At 36.1% G+C, this 19,726-nt stretch overlaps 1 protein-coding gene across 7 annotated transcripts in view; it reads right to left on the bottom strand.

Annotated features, from left to right (window-relative positions):
- RASAL2 (RAS protein activator like 2) overlaps positions 1-19,726 on the bottom strand; it is a 358,420-nt gene that overhangs the window by 217,307 nt on the left and 121,387 nt on the right. For 4 of the 7 annotated variants that reach the window (XM_072648548.1, XM_072648547.1, XM_072648546.1 and 1 more), the window contains exon 1: positions 8,382-10,865. The exons of the other annotated variants lie outside the window; for them this stretch is intronic. In XM_072648548.1, coding sequence (XP_072504649.1) covers positions 8,382-8,958 — 577 coding nt within the window. In that variant the 5' untranslated portion in view covers positions 8,959-10,865. Of the gene's footprint in view, positions 1-8,381; positions 10,866-19,726 lie in introns of those variants that run through there. 7 annotated transcript variants of the gene reach the window in all.

A 19,726-nucleotide genomic window follows, 5' to 3' on the forward strand; every position in this document is an offset into this window, starting at 1 on the left:
AACACTCTAGGTGCAGTCATATGAGGGCATCACCTCACTATTTCTGAAAGTTATTCCCAATTAATTATTGTTAATGTTTTTGGGTTTTTTTGCTTAACGTGAGGATCTTTCCCATACATTAACAGGTCCATGTGACCTGCTTAAATCACATGTAGTGGGAGGAGCTGGCTGAATGGGGGAACTGGAAGGGGCGAAGCAGGAAGAGGCAGGGTTGGAGCAGAGCTGGGAGGAAGTTGGTCAGACTAGTCAGAACTGGGAAAGACACAGGAAGCAGGCAGCAGCTAGCCTGAGTGAGAGAACCGTTTGTGGTTTGTTTAATGGAGACTGGGGTCTGAATAAATGTAGAGCTGAGCGTGGGTGCCATGAATGTTGCCTTGGCGATACACAAGGGCATAGGAGCTTTGGATGCCACAGCATTGTAATAACCAGTGCAAGTCATGTTGTCACTTCTCTGAGGTCATGGTCTTCTTCAAAAACGAAGGACAAACACAGATCATCCTGTACAAGTCCACTAAAAGACCTATTTTAACAAATGACCTGATATTTATTTTTTTTAAAAGTACTTAGCATGACTGGCCCATAGTCATATTATGTCACAGCTGAGCCCCTTGCCTTCCCACCATGCTTTCCTTACTTCATACTTGTGAAGTCTGCTTTGGTGCCCAATTTGAGGACTTCACACTTCTGCCTGCTGGATATTCTCCAATTCTCTAACTCATCAAGATCCTTTTGCATCCTGATTGCCATTTATTTTGTTAGCTATCCCTCCCAGCTTGATCTCATTTGCAAATATAATGAGTATACTTCAGTATCATCTTGCTGTTCTCTGACCTTCTAAAGCAACAAAACCAGCTTTATCCAAAGCAGTCGGTTCACTGCCAGAGTGCCCATGGATGCCATAGGACCTACTCTGAGACCTACCCTCCTCAGCAACCACCTGGAGTATTTACTTCATCTGATCTCAGATGGATCTGTGGAGTGAAACAACTTATTGAACTAATATATCTGAAAGCCCCATAATCTTTTTAAAGGTATTGGCATGTTTCAAAGTAACATGAAAGAATCCACAAATTATAGGAGATATTTGGGGGATACCTTTGGCCTACATTGCTGTTCTCTCCTCCACATATCTGAAAGCTTCATTTTTTTTCTCCTATTGATAATGGCAGTGGGCACCCCATCAGACTGAAGGTGGGGGGATAGGAATCAAGGTAATCAGTGTATACAGTACCAGATGATAGGTATGACTCATTCATAAGTCAAGCATTTGTAATTCAGAGACTACCTATAAATGTTGCGTCAAATAAGTAGAATATTATGAAAGCATTTATATAGTACCTTACCGTTTGCAAAGGACTTTACAAGTATCATCTCACATGATCCTCAAAAGTCCTGAGAGGCAGAGGTTAAGTGACTTGCCCAGGATTACACATCTAATTAAGTATCTGAGGTCAGATTTGAACACCAGCCCCAGTGCTCCATCCACTGCACCACTTAGCTTTCAGTTTAGAGAATCTCACAGGAAAACAGAGAAGGGAGAGTCAGGGAGCCTGAACTCTGTAAAAAGGGTAATCTTAAACGTAACATCATATGGTATAAAGGTCTCCAGGCAATCAATCACAATTTCCTGGCAAATCACAGCATCCTTCAGAATGAACACTGAGTATGGCTTATTTATTTCATAGTGGCAGCTGGTGATGAAAAGTCTCTCACCAAGGCTACTCATAAAGGCGAAGAGCATGATTAAAGACTGCTAGTGCAGTGCAGGCGCCAGCTTGTACTAGCTTGTGAGAGCCAATTGTTAAGTTTTCAGGAATTCTGCAAGCTAGTGCCCATTCAATCAGCCCCTACAGCAATAACGTTACTTGTTACTTAAAAAGAATTGGTGTCAACCATAGTAGAAAATATTTTCAATAAGTTATTATCTACTTTAAATGATTTTGGCTTTTATAATGAATATTTGACAGTGAACTTAATTGTATTTAGTTCTAATGGTAATAATACAATCCACCTGGTGTAACTATAAAATTGTCAGCACTGTTTAAATCACCAAGTGCAATAATCATTTGACAATTCATTATCTAGGGGAAAAAACCCTAAGTTAATCATTTAAAGATATTTCTGGACAAAATTTATCCCTATTTGCCACCAATCTAATAAAAACTAAACCAAAATAGAAAGTGTAACAAAAGAATATCAAATTGAAAATATTAAAATTAATCAAGTACTGGGACCAAGATGAGCAGCATGTAGTTTACAAACTAATACTCCTAAATGGCATGTGTAACCTGCATTATATATGCATTGTTCTTGTGCTTCTAATTCTGGTTTGGCAAAGAGATGAGCTAACAGTAATGTCTTGTAAGACTTTGCTATAATCATTGATATTCTTGAAGAATTTTCTTTACTTCAACTGCATTGCAGTCAAGATGAACTAACATTCACAGAATGCAAAAATCAATCAAATGCACCATAAGAGCTTTGAAAAATTTAAAGTAGTCAAGGAAAGCACGAATCTCAACTTGAGGATTTGATTAAGTCAGATAAGCTTAAAGATATTCCATTTAATAAAATAACAAATTTAATGGTCTTCCTAGGAATATTTAATGGGGAAACAGAATGCAACACTGAAATTGTGATAGAAACACTAATGAAAGTATTTTTATTTTGACTTATTAGAACCCTCTACTTAGCCTAATAAAAAACTAACTCCACATGAATAGCTGATGAAAAAAATGATCATTTTTAAGTGAAATTTTAAACCATGTAATTAGTTTGAACAATTTTCAGGATTTTATAAAAAATAATGTAAAATCAATATTAAAACTCTGCAACTATACAAAAAGCTAAAAGTTAGGCAGCTCAGTGGATAGAGTGGTGAGCCTAGAGAATAAATCTGGCCTCAGACACTTAGCAGTATGTGACCCTGTGCAAGTCACTTGACCCTGTTTGCCTCAGTTTCCTCATCTGCAAAATGAGCAGGAGAAGAAAATGGCAAACCATTCCAGTTTCTTTGCCAAGAAAACCCCACAAGGGATCACAAAACACTGGGCTTGACTGAAACGAGTGAATGACAACAAAAAACTCTGGATTTAGTGATAGAAAGCCCTGAATTCAAATCCCTTCATAGATACTGCTATCTGTGTGAAACTGGTCAAGTCACTTAACTTCTGTCAGCCTCACTTTCCTCATCTATGAAACAGGGGTTATAACAGGAGTTAAAGAAATGTTGTGAGGATGAAATTAAATCACACATGAAAATCACTTTGTAAATCTTAAGGCATCAGATAAATGTTACTTATCACAATTATTATTTTATTTGAGCTCCCTCCCTGCTTGAGACTGAGGAGAGAAACTTTGAATCAGTAACATTGTCTCCCTTCTGGAAATATAGCTGTTCCCAAAAGTGTTGGCCTAGTTATGAGTTTCAGTAGTTTTATATGACTGATACGCACAAATGGAAGAAGAGGTTTCCCCCAACCATGTCTGCCTTCCTTCTAGAAATATCCAGCAAATAAGACCACTTTCTCTCCTCCTGAACAACAAGGATTACTCAAGAGTTTCTTTGATTATCATATTGATAGTGGCACAGAATAGTTTACTAAAAGCCATTCCCTGACTGATTAAATTCTAAGGTTCCTTCCAATCGACTGATGAGCATTAATAAATGTGCCAGACACCAAATACAAAGAATGTGCTGGGAATACAAAAAGGCAAAACCAGTTTCTACTCTCAAAAATCAGTCTCTAATGAGGGAGAAAACATGCAAACAACTATGTACAAACAATACATTTATGGGATAAGTTGGAGATAATCTCAAAGGGAAGGCACTAGCATCAAGGAGTGGGGATTGCAGGGGACTTCTTGCAGAAGGGGAGAGTTGTTATTGTGTTTGTCCTCTGTTCTCAAAGAAGATCATGACATCAAGATGATGACATGACTTGCAGTTGACTTTGATTTGAGGGAGGGAGGGCTGTGCAAGGTCACCAGCCTCACTTTCTTCTCCTGAACCATCTGGATTCAGTGGCCTGATATTCATCAGGACAACTGGAGATGGCCCTGGATGCAATGTGAGACCCTGGCCCTTTCAGACTAAGGTCTTATAGCATTCTCACTTTGAGTGAGATACACTCATTCAATAAATAGGTTTCTTTAAGTAGTTGCTCAAGGGATGGCCCCTTTAATCAAAAAATTCAAACCGTCAGGAGAAGAACCTCAGGGTTCCTGGACAAAAGAGAAAAAAGAAACAAGGAAATCAGGAAGTAGAGACATGGAGGGAGAGGATTCCAGGCCTGATGATGAGGCCAGTGAAAATGCACATAAAGATGATGGTGGGTTTTAAAAATCAGGATTTTCTATTCTAGAAGGGACAAAGGGAATGCTTAGATGGAGTTTAAGATGAGTAAGGGGGTAGCATGGTTAGCTCTGGGCTTTATAAGATTACTTTGTCATTTGAGTGGAGGGTGGATTGGAGTGGGGAAAGATTTTAGCATCAAAACCAACCAACAGTCTACTACAGTAGTCCAGGCCAGAGAAAGAGATGTGAAAATCATCTGAAAAGAGATGATAACTGAACCCTTGGGAGCAGATGAGATCAACAGCAAAACAGTAAAGTGGGAGAAGAATAAAGGAAAAGAGGCTCTGCCCAGGACAAAACCAGTAGGACAAGTCCATTTAGGAGGTGCATGACCTGGCTGGAAATCAAATAAGGGGACTGAGAAGTGGTAGGGAAGATGCTTAAAAGAATCAAGAGAGAGCAGTGCCAGGAAAACCTAGAGAAAAGGGAGTCTCAAGAAGAGAGTGATCAACAGTGCAAAAGGCTGTGGAGAAGCTAAGAAGGAGCACTTCGAAAATGACATCACTGGCAACTTTGGGGAGAACAGTTTTAGTTAAATGATAAGGTCAGAAGCCAGACTACAGAGAGTTAAGAAGACAGGGAAAGGAAAGGAAGTGGGAAGCACTGAATGTAGATGCTTTCTCAAGAAATTTAGCCATGAAGGAAAGAAGATATAAAAAAACAGCTAGCAGAGATGGAGAGATCAAATGAGGGTTTTCTGAGGATGAAGGAGACACAGTTCTATCTGGACATTTTGTGTGGTTATCCACCATGCCTAAAATGCTCTCCTTTCTCATCTCCACCTAATGGCTGTCCTGGCTTCTTTTACGTTTCCAGTAAAACGGGTCTTCTAGTCATTCCCTAATTGATAAATGGTCAAAGGATATGAACAGGCAAGTAAGAAATTAAAGATATCTACAGTTATGAAAAAATGCTCTATATCACTTAGATTAGAGAGATGCAAATCAAAACAATTCTGAGATATACATCACAGCTATCAGATTGGCTAACACGACAAAACAAGAAGATGATAAATTTTGGAGAAGATGGGGGAGAGTTGGAACACTAATTCATTGCTGGTGGAGCTGTGAGCTGATCCAGCCAATCTGGAGAGTAATTTGGAACCATGCTCAAAGGGCTATAAAAATGTGCATACCCTTTGACCCAGCAATATTGCTTCTAGGGATGTATCCCAAAGAGACCATAAAAATCAGGAAAGGACTCCCATGTACAAAAATATTTATAGCAGTTCTTTTTGGGGTAGCCAAGAACTGGTAATCAATCAAGGGAATGCCCATCAATTGGGGAATGGCTGAATAAGCTGTGGTATAAGAATGAAATGGAATACTATTGTGCTATGAGAAATGACAAATACCTGGAAAGACTTATTTTATGAACTGAGGCTGAGTGAAGTGAGCAAACCAGGAGAACGTTATACACAGCAACAGTCATAGTGTACGAGGACTATTTCTGATAGACTTAGAAAGGACTTAAAACATTTCCAAAGGACTCTTGAGGCAAAATGCCATCCACATTTACAGAAAGAACTATGGAATTGGAACACAGAATGAAGCAGACTATTTTCTCTTGTGTCATGTTTTGTTTTGGTTTTTCTCATGCTTTCTCCCATTCGTTTTAATTCTTCTATGCAACATGATTAATGTGAAAATGTGTTTAATAAGAATGTATGTGTAGAGCCCATATAAGATTGCATGCTGTCTCAAGGGAGGGGAAGGAGAAAGGGGGAGAAAATTTATAACTTATGCAAGTGATTGCTGAAAACTGAAAACAAACAAAATTTTAAAAAAAAACCTGTCTTCTACAGAAAATTTTCCCCAAACCCTCTTAATTTTAGTGCCTATCTTCTCTTATTTACTTCCTAATTATTCTGTATATATTATCTGTACATGTGTTTTTACTGATTGTCTTCCCACATTAGTAGGCAAGCTCCTTGAGGCAGGGACTGCCTTTTGCCTCTTTTTGCATCCCCAGCCTTCAGCACAGTAAATGGCACGGTGAAGGAGGTTAATCAATGTTTACTGACTGACAGCTTAGTACATAAGTTAAATGCTAGATCTGTTCAGCCTGCAAGAAGATTGCAGAAATGTACAAGTGTACTACTACCACTATATAAAACAGTTTAAGGAGGGAAAATAAGTGTTGTTTTCTTTGACAAAATGAATGTATGTCAAAAATAATGTAAATCTAACTTAATTGTTTTCCTTTAAACCTCCTTCATTTGGAACACCATAAAATCCTCTAGACTAGGCTATAAAGGAAAATGAGACCCTGAGAAATAAAAATATTTGATGTTTTAAAAATTATTTAATAATACAGAAAGAGGAAAGCATGGCCAAAAACAGAATTTCCCTCTCAGCTATCACTTACAGCTTAAAGAGAGGGAGAAAATGACACGACTGAAACTCATTAGATGAAGAGACCTCAAATGAGGAATAAGGTAGAAAAATTGTGTCAATGTTTTGCTAAAAATAAGGAATATTCTTCTTAGAATTACAGTCATGCATGTATGTAGGAACAGTTGAAATGTCACTCTGCTTTCTGCCTCTACATGTGCATCTTAGGACATGATGGTGATGCCAATTTTTAAAAAATTATATAACCCAAAGATCATGAGGCCATTGAAATGAAATGCTTCATTTTAATAACATGCTGAAATTTCTTTATGGCTAAGAGCTTGTCCAACCATGACTCAACTGGGTTGAGGTATTATCAAAGTTTCATTGTAACCATCACAAGAATTTCAACAACTCTCACAGATTTTTTAAATGCCTCAGTCCACTACTGTTTGAATCTGTTAGCTTGAATAACAGAGGGTGGATTAAAAGTTTAAAAGTTTTTTCCTTTGGGAGTTTTAAAATACCATCATCAGTAAAGTACCACATTTTATAGAATATGTAAGGAATTATATACAGATAAAAGAAAGATCTGAATTGGTTCTGCTAGCAGAACCTAAGAGAAAAATCTGGTTTTATCTATTATAGCTATCATGAAATTCAAGGTGTAACATCTCTCACACTGAGCTCTATGTTCTATTACATATGGTTCAAAAGTTTACTTTATAAGATACAAGCAAAATGACAAGGTTTTTGAGCATGCCAAATATTACCCAGTAATATATTACTTTCTGCAAAATAATTTCTTGATTTTTAAAAAGACAATAGGAGAAATTAAATATGTGAGCATAAACTTTTTTGTAATGCTGTTAGCAACCATAAACCTTTTAAAAAAGGACAATCTAAAACTAAATTCCTAATTATAAATTCTTAGAGTTGTCTAAAGAAAAGTATTTGCCCCTCTACTACCAAAATGAACTTAATATGTAGCATATCTTGATATGATAAAATCGGGGTGGGAAAGTTTTCTTACCCATACCAATAAAACTCTGCAGCATCACCACTTGAAGAGAAAATACTCCATAGTCTAAAACTGATGGGCCTATTAAAATGTCTATCAATCTCTACTATTAGTTATCCATTGAAAGATGTAGAGCAATTTGAAATCAATTAGTGATCTACTGTTTAAAAAGTATAACCAATTATACGATAATTTGTTCTCTAAGAAACAAATTCAGTCATAAAATCTGAGCTGGAAGGAACTGAAAAGGTCATTCATTTCCCCCTTATACCTAAGGCAGAAATCTCCTCTACAACATTTCCACAAGTAGTCATCCAGTCTCTGCTTGAAGACCTCCACTAATGGAGAACTCACCACCTACCCTCTGAGTCAGCCTTATATTTGAACTGCTCTAATAGTTATCTTTCTTATATGAAGAAGGAATTTTATTGGATCATCATATTTGAACTGCTCTAATAGTCATCTTTCTTATATCAAGAAGGAATCTGACTGGATCATCAATCCTAATTGAGGTGAAGCAAAACAAGCCTTATAACCCCTCTTTCAGTTGACATCTCTCATCAGACATTTGAAGATAGCTATTTCCCCTCTTTTCCTCATCTTTAATGACTTAGCTTACATTACAGTAATTTCTGTCTGCCCTTCTTTTCCCCTATTTATCACAATATACCTTCTTTCACTGGCTCACTGCTGGATTCTCCTTTTAGACTCAGCATTCGGGAGAAGCCACTGGACAGAGTAGAGAAAATACCACGAGTGAAATATCCTTCTTGCTCTGAATTCTCTGACCTTACTGAAGTCAAAAGTGACCTTGCAGATCTGCTACTGCAATGGGGTGCAGGTTCAGAAAGTGATCTGGTGAAGGGAATCCGAAATGACCTGGTGCCGCCAGCTTGGTTCGCTGTTGGCGTTCCACGAACATCATCAGTACAAACATTGTTGTGGACTGTTTTCAGGAGGCCTTCAAAGGACTGTGGCTTGTCGTGATCACTTCTTTGACTCTGTGATCTCTTTCTTTTGCTCCCCTTCCACCGAAGGCTAGGATGTGTCTGCCACCTATAAGCGCCCAGTGGTTTTCCCAAATCAGAATCTGTATATTCATAAGTCCTCTTCTTACTTTTTGCTGGACGGCACCATTGACAACTTTTTAAACCAGTTCCACCTCCTACAGGATCACCAGCAGGTTCTGATAAAGATCTCTGATAGCCTGCAGGACACAGAACTTTCTGCCTTCTAAAGATGCTCATTTTCCATCAAACAGCTTTTCGACAATTTCCCTTGAGTTTTCTTCAACTTTTGCAGCCTTTGCAGTCAAGCCACACTTGTCTGGGTAGCTGAAAGCATTCTACTGCTTAAGCAGCTTTCTTTGTGTGGCTTTGAACCACAGCAGATGTTGCCGTTTAAGGGCTGGTGTCATGTTATTACCCCTTTTTCCCAGATCTCAGAAAATGTTAGCAGCACCCAAAAATCTTTTGCCCAGATCAAGCTCCATCTTCAGTTTATGAAAATGATGAAGACTTCTAACAGGTCATTTGCACTTCCTGCACAGGGTAAATGCTTCTATACCAGGCTTTCAGGAAATAACTTAAAAAAAAAAAAGCAGTGAAGGGAGACAAAAACCCACAAACACCTTTATGGGCCAATAGTAGTAAAGTTTTTACCATGCAAATGATAGTGGGTTAAAAGCAGAATGTGAAAGTACTTAAAACTGACATCCGTGCAAATTCACAAAAATACTCTAAGTTACTGCCCATCACAATATAGTTCTGTTCATACTTTAGAAGTGTTAAGTTTTGAACAATTTCATTGACATTTACACACAAATTCTCTCTAGCAAAGCTTCAACAGGAACACTGTTATTTACCAAAAAGGAAAATCTTTTATCTAAACTGAGGAAAAGGTAAATCTCAGGAGAGTCAAACAAGGAACAAGCAAAAAAGGAAAAGAAAGCTGTAATTTAAAACAGTAATAATGTAAATATACTGGAAGAATGGAAAGAACACACAAGGCTGGAAGTAGGAAGAAATGTGGGTGGGATTTTTACTAAGTTTTAGACACTAGCTAAGAAAAGGAAAGTTTTGAGGCAAGAATTTGTGGCAACTGGAACATAGGGATAGACATATTTCAATCTTTTGTAAGAGGATAAAGTTTGTTTTGCAAATCTAATTGGGACAAGTCAAATGGAAAAAAATACTCCTATCTGTTTAACCAAAGAAATTGCTTTTTATTCTGCACTCCCTACAACTTCTAAAACAGCTGAGTAGTTAAAATTTTGTTAAAAGTATTTTATACTGAACCAAGAGCTTATATGCCAAGTTTTAGGCTACCTTAAAATCTTTAACTGTCTTCTCACAATCCCCTAAAAACAGAAGATTACAATGGAAAGCCTAACAGATCCAGGACCACCAATAAAAAATTTTTTGCAAGGACAATCAACTTTACTTTGCAAGTTATATAATGGTACTTTGGCAAATCCGGGAAACTACCCATTCCTTTGTTATTAAGTATGTAACTTGTTAGCTGGTATATTATGTTAAAGTATATTAAGGGATTTGAGTACTGGATTTCAAAAGAAATAAAATCAACAAAATTATAATTGTTCTTTCCTCTATTTAAAAAATTAAAGGAGCTTTACAAAAAAGAACCCAATTAACATTAATCCAATTACAAAGTTCCATATTCTCTTCCAAACTTTGGTAAAGTACTTATCATACTTTTTAAAATCTTATAATAAATGTTCCCCTACATTTATATAATTTTAAAGATGTTCCAGAAAAGATTATATGAATTGATTTTAGGAAAGCTATTAATATATTAAATGTATTACAGAATTTCCTATATAGGGGAATTCTGTTCTGCATACTGTGAAAAGCAAAACCTTTTTTAACATAAATAATCACTTCCTAATTTAACTATGCATAAATCTAAAATCTTATATATTCAGTTTTTACAAATCAGAGCAATGAAAAACTGTACTACGTTATTAGTGTCTGTATTATCTTTTATGAAGATAAGTAATATGTGTTAATATATCATATGTAGAGTTACTTTTGGAAACGTATAGAAGTATTTTTTCTCTCTTAGAATCTTCAAGCACAAAGTAGGTTACAAAGCAAACAGAAAAAGACTAAGTAACTATGAAAGAACAGTGACCACTGACCTGACAGCAGAGATTACTATGAATGACAGAAGAGAGAGATGCAAGGTCTGTAGCAAGTATGGTTGGGGCAGGGGGAATGAGGGAGAGGGAAGGAAGGGGGAAATCAAGAAATATTTTAACTGGAGATCCTTTGTGACTTCATAATTGATACTTCTCCATGTAAATTACAGCTACCCTGCTAAATAGTAAAAGGAAAATTTAGGGTTACCTTTCCAAAGCAACCAATAAATATTAGAAAAAAATGAAAAGAAAGAAATCTGTTTCTTTACTATGCATTGGTACACATTACCTTATCTGGTGGCCTTCAAAACAATTTTCAAAACTTGAATGAAAATTCTATAAAAGTTCTGAATTTGGGGGGGGCATTCAGAAGCAGTCTCCTTATTAAGGATCTAGACATGTTAAAGGGGACTTTAAAATGCCACATAGTTTATAAGGATATGAAGATGATTTCATTATGAACGCAATGCTGATATGTTGCTGCCAGTTAAAAAAATAATTTCTCTAAAATGTAAATTTACAAAAATGATGTGCTGTTTAAAACAAATAAAATAATCTTCATCTAAAGTAAGAGGAATATAATGAGGAAAAAAGATATCCTTAAATAAAGTATATGCTAATCACCTGTGCAAGCCAGTCAGTCCTTACTATTAAGACTTAGTTATAGTCTATGTTCTTTCCTCTTCCTAAATCATCACTAAGTTCACTGCAGCTTCAGTGAGTCTCATCCTGGAAGCAACTGGAATTTTCCAAGGGAGAATTTCATCTAAATGGTCCTCAAGAAAAGCACAACAAATAAAATATCAGAGCTGAATTTGTAATGGAATAATATAATGGTCCTATCCTTGTGGACTAGATGACCTCTCTTAAAGTCCTTTCCAGGTCTGTAATTCTTAATATTAGTAAAGTATCAAATTGGTACAAATTTTAAAGACAGTCTTTAAATCTTTTGTTTCCTTGAAGGTTAAATTGTCTTTGGTTTGTTTGAAAAGATTTTAATAGTCTTTCTAAATCTATTCATGTTACACTATTCGACCATATCTGCCAGTTATAATACTCCAATTGGAGTTCAATGTTAAGAAAAGAACTTTTTCAAACTAAGTAGGAAACTCAAGTCTACTGGAATGAATTAGAAAGACAATTCTGAAGTTCATTTTTCATCATTCTGGAACTGTACTGTGTAAAAGTACGATTTCAGAGGGGCGTGTTTCAAGCAAAGGAGTCTGATAGTAAGTTCTCCACATAATTCTTGCTCTGATCAGGAAATGGGCATAGATCTAAGTTAAAAAGACTACAATACACCGCAAAACACTCACCAACAAGTTCCCATCAAAGATTATCTTTCCATCCCTTCAACCAGTACTGTAACTAAGTTCACACATCTACAGTGATGTAACCAAGAGATTTTTAAAGCTAAAATGGACCAGTATAAAATAAAAGGAATTGGAAAACAATAAAGAGCTGTTGGGCACCAACAGTAGCTGTTGGGCACCAACCATGGCTTACTAGAAAAGACCTTCGAACTAGGAACAGTAAATCTGAGATCTACTGATCTGATTTAGGGTCACTCACTCATCTTTTCTGTGGCAGTTTCTTCTACTATAAGATTTGACCTGCCAACTTCATGGGTTTGTGTGAGAAGGAACAAATGAGGTATATATTTAAAAATTTTGAGGAGTATTAAACACTATGCAAATACAAGATTTTTTTCCTATAATCTAGATAAATGTTAATGTATTTTCCAATATCAAACAACTGCAAATTATAAGCATAACTTTCTTCCTGAAAAGTTGTATATGAATATTTTATAATATCTCAAAATAATTTAGGAGCCCATCATTTAAAATAATCCCATAGTGAATCTTTTATAAAGAAATTACCTTTTTGTATGCAGATAATTACCATTTTCTTATTTCATATTATAAGTAGTGGCACACATGTGTACTTGATTAATAATAACTTTTTTTCCATCTAAAACAGGAATTATTATCTTTTCTGTGTTATGGACCCTTTGGCAGTCTGGTAATCCCATACATCCTTTCTCAGAATAATATTTTTAAGTGCATAAAATACACAGGATTACAAAAGAAACCAATTCTATTAAAATGCAATTATCAATTTTTTTAAGCACACAGACCCCCAAGTTAAGAAAAATTAAGTAGAATAAAAGAACTTTGACTAATGGCTTTATGCAGTCTCACAAACATTTTGTAAGTGTTTGTACACTGAGAGAGGTGATGTCCTAGTATACAAAGGCAAATAAAAAGAGTTCTGTCATCAAGGAACTTATATTTCACATATTAATGATAAAGTTACACATTAGTTAAAGAAAAATTCTTGTTTTATGGTTTTCATTTAGGGGACAAAAGAACAAACCCAAGTAAATCATGGCAGAGTTGTAAAGGGATAGCACTTGAAATCTGAGATCACAGCTGCACTGCTGATATACAATTTAAAGAATTACAATTAAATAAGGACATCACCAAAATATAGGTAGTTAGTGGTGTAGAACCTGGAGTGGGAAATTATATTTGAGCTATACAGAACATAGGATTCAGGAACATTTCAGATTTCTCAATGAATACAGTTTTTTTTTCCCTGAAAGATTCCTTTAAATGGACAATTTGAAATGACAAGAAATGGCTTCAAGTAAAACTGAAAACCAGGAAGCACAGACTGAGATTCAATAGTCAACCATAATAAGATAGAAAAATTTTAAAAAGATCCAATACTATCAATTCACATAGCTGACTTAAGTTTGGATTTAATATAAACATGAAATTATCTGATACTATTATAGAAGTCTAAAGCTATTTCCTTACTTTCCTTTATCTTACATTTAATGTTTACATTTTCATTTGTTATTTTAAGATTTGTAAATGTATGTAACTAATAATTTTGCAAGAAGGTTTATTCCTGAGATTCAAGATGTCTTAAAGTTGGAGCCAATACTCTAAACAGCAAAAGCAGAAGGTAGTATAACGGAAAGAATACAAGATTTGGAATCATGGACCAAAGGTTCCATTTGCAACTCCAAACCTGTATATACTTTAAAGAGTCATTTAACCCACCTGGGCCTCAATTTCTGCATCTGTAAAATGAAGGACATGAACTAGATCTAAATCTATGATTCTAAAATCTCATAAAGATTGGAGTCTGAAAAAAAAAGTCAGGTTTTTATTTTAATTCTGAATTAGTGGTTTGTTACTTCAAAAGATTTTCTCTAATCCATATTTTAAAAAGTGATTTATTGAAGTCTTTTAACAGCATTAATGAGCCATTCTGGATGATAGCAGCAATCCAATAGCAGCAATGCTGCAAAGCTCTGAAGTACCAGTGCTGAGGAAGAGAAATGAAGACCAGAGGGAAGCAGGCCATAAGGAAGGAAGGTGGAGGGTGTGTGTGTGTGTGTGTGTGTGTGTGTGTGTGTGTGTGTGTGTGTGTGTGTGTGTGTGTGTGTGTGTGTGTCTGTGTGTCTGTGTGTCTGTGTGTCTGTGTGTGTCTGTCTGTGTGTCTGTCTGTGTGTCTGTCTGTGTCTGTCTGTGTCTGTGTGTCTGTCTGTGTCTGTGTGTCTGTGTCTGTGTCTGTGTCTGTCTGTGTCTGTGTCTGTGTCTGTGTCTGTGTACACAGCATTTCACTAAACCAGAGGGAAGGAGCATAGCATCCACCGAGGGTCAGTTCTTACCACCTAAAAATCAGTTTGCCCACAGACCTAGGGTGGTGAACTATGAATTGTCCAGTGTACAGAGAACCTGAGACCCATTGATATCCAGTCCCCAAGGAAACCACAATCAGGGGGAGGGAGTCAAGAAGTAGCTGATAAAGAAAACAAGGGAGAAAAACTACTGAAAGTATCCAAGATGTCTGAAAGAAAACTTAAAAGATCTTGAACATAAACAGATAAATCAATAGGAAAAACACTGACATCAGAAGGAAATATGGCCTCCAGATTTAGTAGATGAGTTCAGGCATCTATGAATAAATACTCCAAAATAAGAAAACAATATAATGTTTGATGACACAAATGACCTTGTGGAATTTAAGGAGACCATGGAACCAGAGCACACTGCTCCCAAGTAGTTGAAAGAAAAATGAAAATCATGAGGATGTAATTTTGGGCCTACAAAGCAAAAACAATGAACAGAACACAAAGAATGCAATCTGCAATGGCAAATCTCACCAAAGAAACAATACAGAACCACAGATTAAGAATACAAAAACACAGAAGTAAAGTACAACCTAGAAGAAGAGAAGAAAAAAACCAACACGAACATTGAATGAAAATATGCTCACTAAAAAAGCAAAACCTACTGATGTCAAAGATAGAATGCAGAGAAATAACCTTAGGAACATATGTTTCTCAGAAGAGGATAATAGCACAAGAAAGTCTCAACACCAGAATGAAGGAAGTAATAAACGAGAAATGCCCAGAAGTTCTGAACACAGAAAATGATATTCCAGTTGACAGAATTCAAAGATTGTCTCCAGAAAAAATCCAAGGCTGCAAACTTCATATTAGATGGAACTCAGGATACAGTCTTGCTTGCATTTGTGTCCCAATGCTGGCTCATGATAAGTGTTTAATATATGCCCCCACCACCTTCTCTCCCCCTCTTTTTTTCCTTCTAACAGTCTAATCACATTATAATGTATCATATATAAACAAACAATATTCACACAGAAAGCCAGACTTGAGAGTCAGAAGGCTTGCATTCATATCCAGTTCTGAGACTAGGGTAGCTATGTAGCCGTGAACAAAGTCACTTAATCTCCTTCAGACTCAGTCATTTTAAAAATGAGGATAATATTTGTAGACCTGATTCACGGAGTTGGTAGGAAAGCACTTTAGGCTTCAATCCTTGGGACTTCCCCATCATCCTCCCCAGGAACTTCTTTATACCATAAGATCACATGAGCTCTGGCTGGAATTCACACATTGTCAGACCCCTGATCCTTCTGACTGAGGGGTAGTGGGCAGAGAGCTCCTCCCAGAACCTCCATGCACAAATGGCACCCTGGCCAGCCATCTCCAGCCATCTCTTCATTTCCCACTCTACTACATTCCTCTAGATTTCTTCATTATGCCCCATATCCCACTACTTGCCCTTTCCCCTCCCTTTCAGTTTCCTTTTGTATGTTGTCTTCCTCCCCTAGATTATAAGCTCCTTGAAGTCAAGGACTTTTCTTTTTTCACATTTGTATCCTCAGCCCTTTACACAGTGCCTGGGACACAGCAGACACTTAATAAATGGTTAGTGATAGACTTTGTAAATTTTGAAGTATTATACAAATGTCAGTTATGATTACAATGCAAAGTGTGAAATTTAAAGGTTTTCATTTTTTAAAAAGGCACATTTCTTTTCCAATTTATACCCATTGGTTTTCCCCTCATAATGGTGTAAAATACAATAGCTAATAAATACCTGCATACTTGTCAAAACAACCAATTTTGTGTGCAGATTTTAAGGCAAAATTTAATTGTGAGCCAAGGAGGAACAGACATTTATTAAGTGCTTCCATAGTAGATTCTTTACAGATATTATCTAACTGAATCCTTGTGAGGTATTATTATGTCCATTTTACAATTGAATAAACTGAGGCAGACAGAGTAAGTGACACTGCCCTGAGTTATACGGCTAGGAATGTTCTAAGGCTGGATTTGAACTCAGATCTTCCTGACTCCAGGTTGAATACTACTGCACCACCTAGCTGTTTCTAAAGGATCATAAGATAATAAATTTGGAGGTGGAAAGGTTCTTAGAGGTCACTGAATCCAACTGCCTCATTTTACAGATAAAGAAACTGAGGCCCAAAGAGGTCAACTGACTTGTTCAGGATCACAGCAGATTTAGAACCCACATTTTCCTGACTCCAAGTCCGGCACTGTATCTACCACACCATGAAACCTTACCATTTGGCAAATATTCTCCTTACCTTGAATGTGTTACAAGCCAACTCTCCTACCACTAAACAGTGGTCAGTTGGAACAAACCAACTCTCAGACTGAATTAAATCATACGAAAACATGTATTACATTTGATGTTTAATTCAGTTTTCTATTTTACTATCATGAAGAATAACATTTTTTTCTTTTCCTCCTTGGTTCCAAAAATACTTCAAAATACATTATTATTTTAAAAATTTTCAAACTGTCTGCTTATTCTAATTTCACACTGCCCTCCCACTTGCCATTAGCACACCATAAACTACATTTGGGGAAGTAGTGGGAGATGTGACAGAGGATATTGACACAGTTTATGAGTGAATATTAAACCACCTTCTTTCTCATCAAAAGGTGAGTTGAAGATCATGTACATTTCTAGCCCAATTCAAAAATAGCTTTAAAAAACAAGAGTTACTTCAGCTAACAAAGACTTGTTTTAAAATTTTAAGTCTTTGTTTATGCAAAGTTAAGTAATTAGTGACATAACATCCCCTTCCCATCTCCTATCACTGGAGACCATCTGCTTCCCCCTTTAAGCACTTCCTGTTGCAAAGACCACCTCCCTCTAGTTAGTATAACCAAAAGACAAACCTGACGCGTATGACGTGTACCCAAAGGCTTCTTAGTAAAGAGACATGCATCTGTCTACAAGGGTCAGCTGTAGAGTGCTTTCAAAAGATAAGTGTGTTTGGAATTAATGATTTTATAAACAATACAAAAATAAGACAACAGTTGAAGTCAATCGGACATGCCCTTCACTTGTTATGCTCTTCCATCCACAACTGAAGGCTACTACCAACATCATAAAATATTTCTTTTGTAGAATACAGTATTGCTTAACAACTATTTAGATGCTAATTGTATCCAATTAGCTACCAAGGCTACCAAGGAATTTCAAGCTTTTAAAATTTAGAAAATAGAAGAAAGCAAAGTAAGGTAAAAGGTATTTGGCAATTATTGATTTTGAATATGAAAGAGTTGGCGTCTCTAAATATTCCCTTTGGCACTTGGAATGGGATCCTCAAACTTTTCAGTCTCAAATGGACTACTACTCTTGTATTTTTTATTTATTAACCAAATAAATTTAATTTAATTATTTTACTATTACGATGATACATCCTAATATATAAGGCCAAGGTTATTAAAGAGATTCAGGCTTTTGGTAGTTGGTTAAAACAGGCTGTCAATAAAACTACAATCTTTTAAAAACTTTTTCCCAAACTCCTCTCATTTCTCAAAATCTCATTCCTTAAGAATGATTAACTAAGAAAAGTCCTGTAATCAGAGCAAACATGTGATTTATGGAGAGAGGGCTCTTTACCTGCTTATTTTTTAAAATAATAATTAAATCCAAATAATTATTAAGCACCTACCACATTATGTAAAGCAGGGGGAAAAAAGGTCAAAATCAATTTGTAAGAAACATACTAAAGAGATTTATTCTTGCCAAATGTTTATTCTCCCTCATGTGTTTGTTTTGTTTCTTAAAGTAGCTGGAGATTATTACTGGAAAAGTAAATCAAAGTAGAGGAAAGAGCAGTGAAAAGAAGGAAAGGGACAGAAAACAGTGAGGGGAAGAATGGGGAGGGAAAAAATCCAATTCTAATTTGTCAGAAGTATCATACAGAAATCTAAGCATCAGCTGCTAGTAATACTTGCTGGATCTCGTTCTTCAGGGGTTTCATTTAATTTCTTTTTAATTCATCATTATTTAAACGAATCCATCTTGTAAATAAACATATTATATCATCTCATAGTATTGTTCATGGCTTCTTTACATAAAAGTTAATTTAAGATCACAAAAATGTGTAGCTCAATTCAAAGACAGCTTTAAAAATACAACTTGTTTCTGTAACCCAAGAAAGATTTCTTTCAAAACTTAAAAAGTGTCCTGTAAACTGATGCAATAATTTTTTAAAAATCATTCCAAGTAGCATTCCAAGAAGAATAAATGGCTTTTTACACTGGGTGCATATCTTATAATTTATTTTGTTAAGAATAGTTCCTCACATAGGAGGAAAAAAAATATTCTCTATTAAAAGCTTCTGGCCCTCTCTGGCAAAGAAGAAAAAAGAGCTGCTGTTTCTTCTTCTTTACCATTAACAAACCCCTTTATCTACCTGGAATAAGGCAGGTCTTTAACAGGTCCCTCAGGCTATCTTCTAAAGAGATACATAGTAAATAAATAATCAATTATTAACCCAACAGCACAATCCCTTGTGAGACAAAGAAAAGATGCTAGATGTCTGCTTATGTACTGGGGAGACCAGAGATGGAAGGAAAGGTGAGGTGGGTATGTAAGGTTTTTCTTCTTAATTATTTATTGCTATTTTTATAGTAATATGACAGTTTATTTGGACTAGAATACTCTTTCAGAACTTAAGGTAGAAGTAAATCTAAACCAAATTTATAAATTTAACTTTAGAATAATATCTTATATCTAGAGTTGTGCAAACACATAACAGGACTTAATAGCGATTTAATAATCACTGGGCACATGAATTTAGGACCAAAGAAGAAAAAGGCACAGGTACCACGCACATGAGCTAAAAATATCCTGTAAGAAGACTGATTTCCAAATTACAGGTTCTTAGAACTAGAAAGCACCTCAAAGGTTATTTTTGTTGCTCAGTCATTTTTCAGTTGTGTCTGACTCCTTGTGACCCCATTTGGGGTTTTCTTGGCAAAAATACTGGAGGGATTTGTCACTCCTTTCTCCAGTTCATTTTAAACAGATGAAGAAACTAAGGCAAACAGTGACTTGGCCAGGGTCACACAGCTGGTAAGTGTATGAGGCTGAATTTGACTCAGGTCTTCCTGACTCCAGGTCCAGAGCTCTATCCACTGTGCCAACCTGGCTTCCCTAGTGAGGCTATTTAGGGCAACTCATACTAAGGCAGGATTTCTTTGG

The sequence above is a fragment of the Notamacropus eugenii genome, chromosome 2 (genome assembly GCF_028372415.1).
Source record: "Notamacropus eugenii isolate mMacEug1 chromosome 2, mMacEug1.pri_v2, whole genome shotgun sequence".
In the NCBI taxonomy this organism is placed as follows: Eukaryota; Metazoa; Chordata; class Mammalia; order Diprotodontia; family Macropodidae; genus Notamacropus; species Notamacropus eugenii.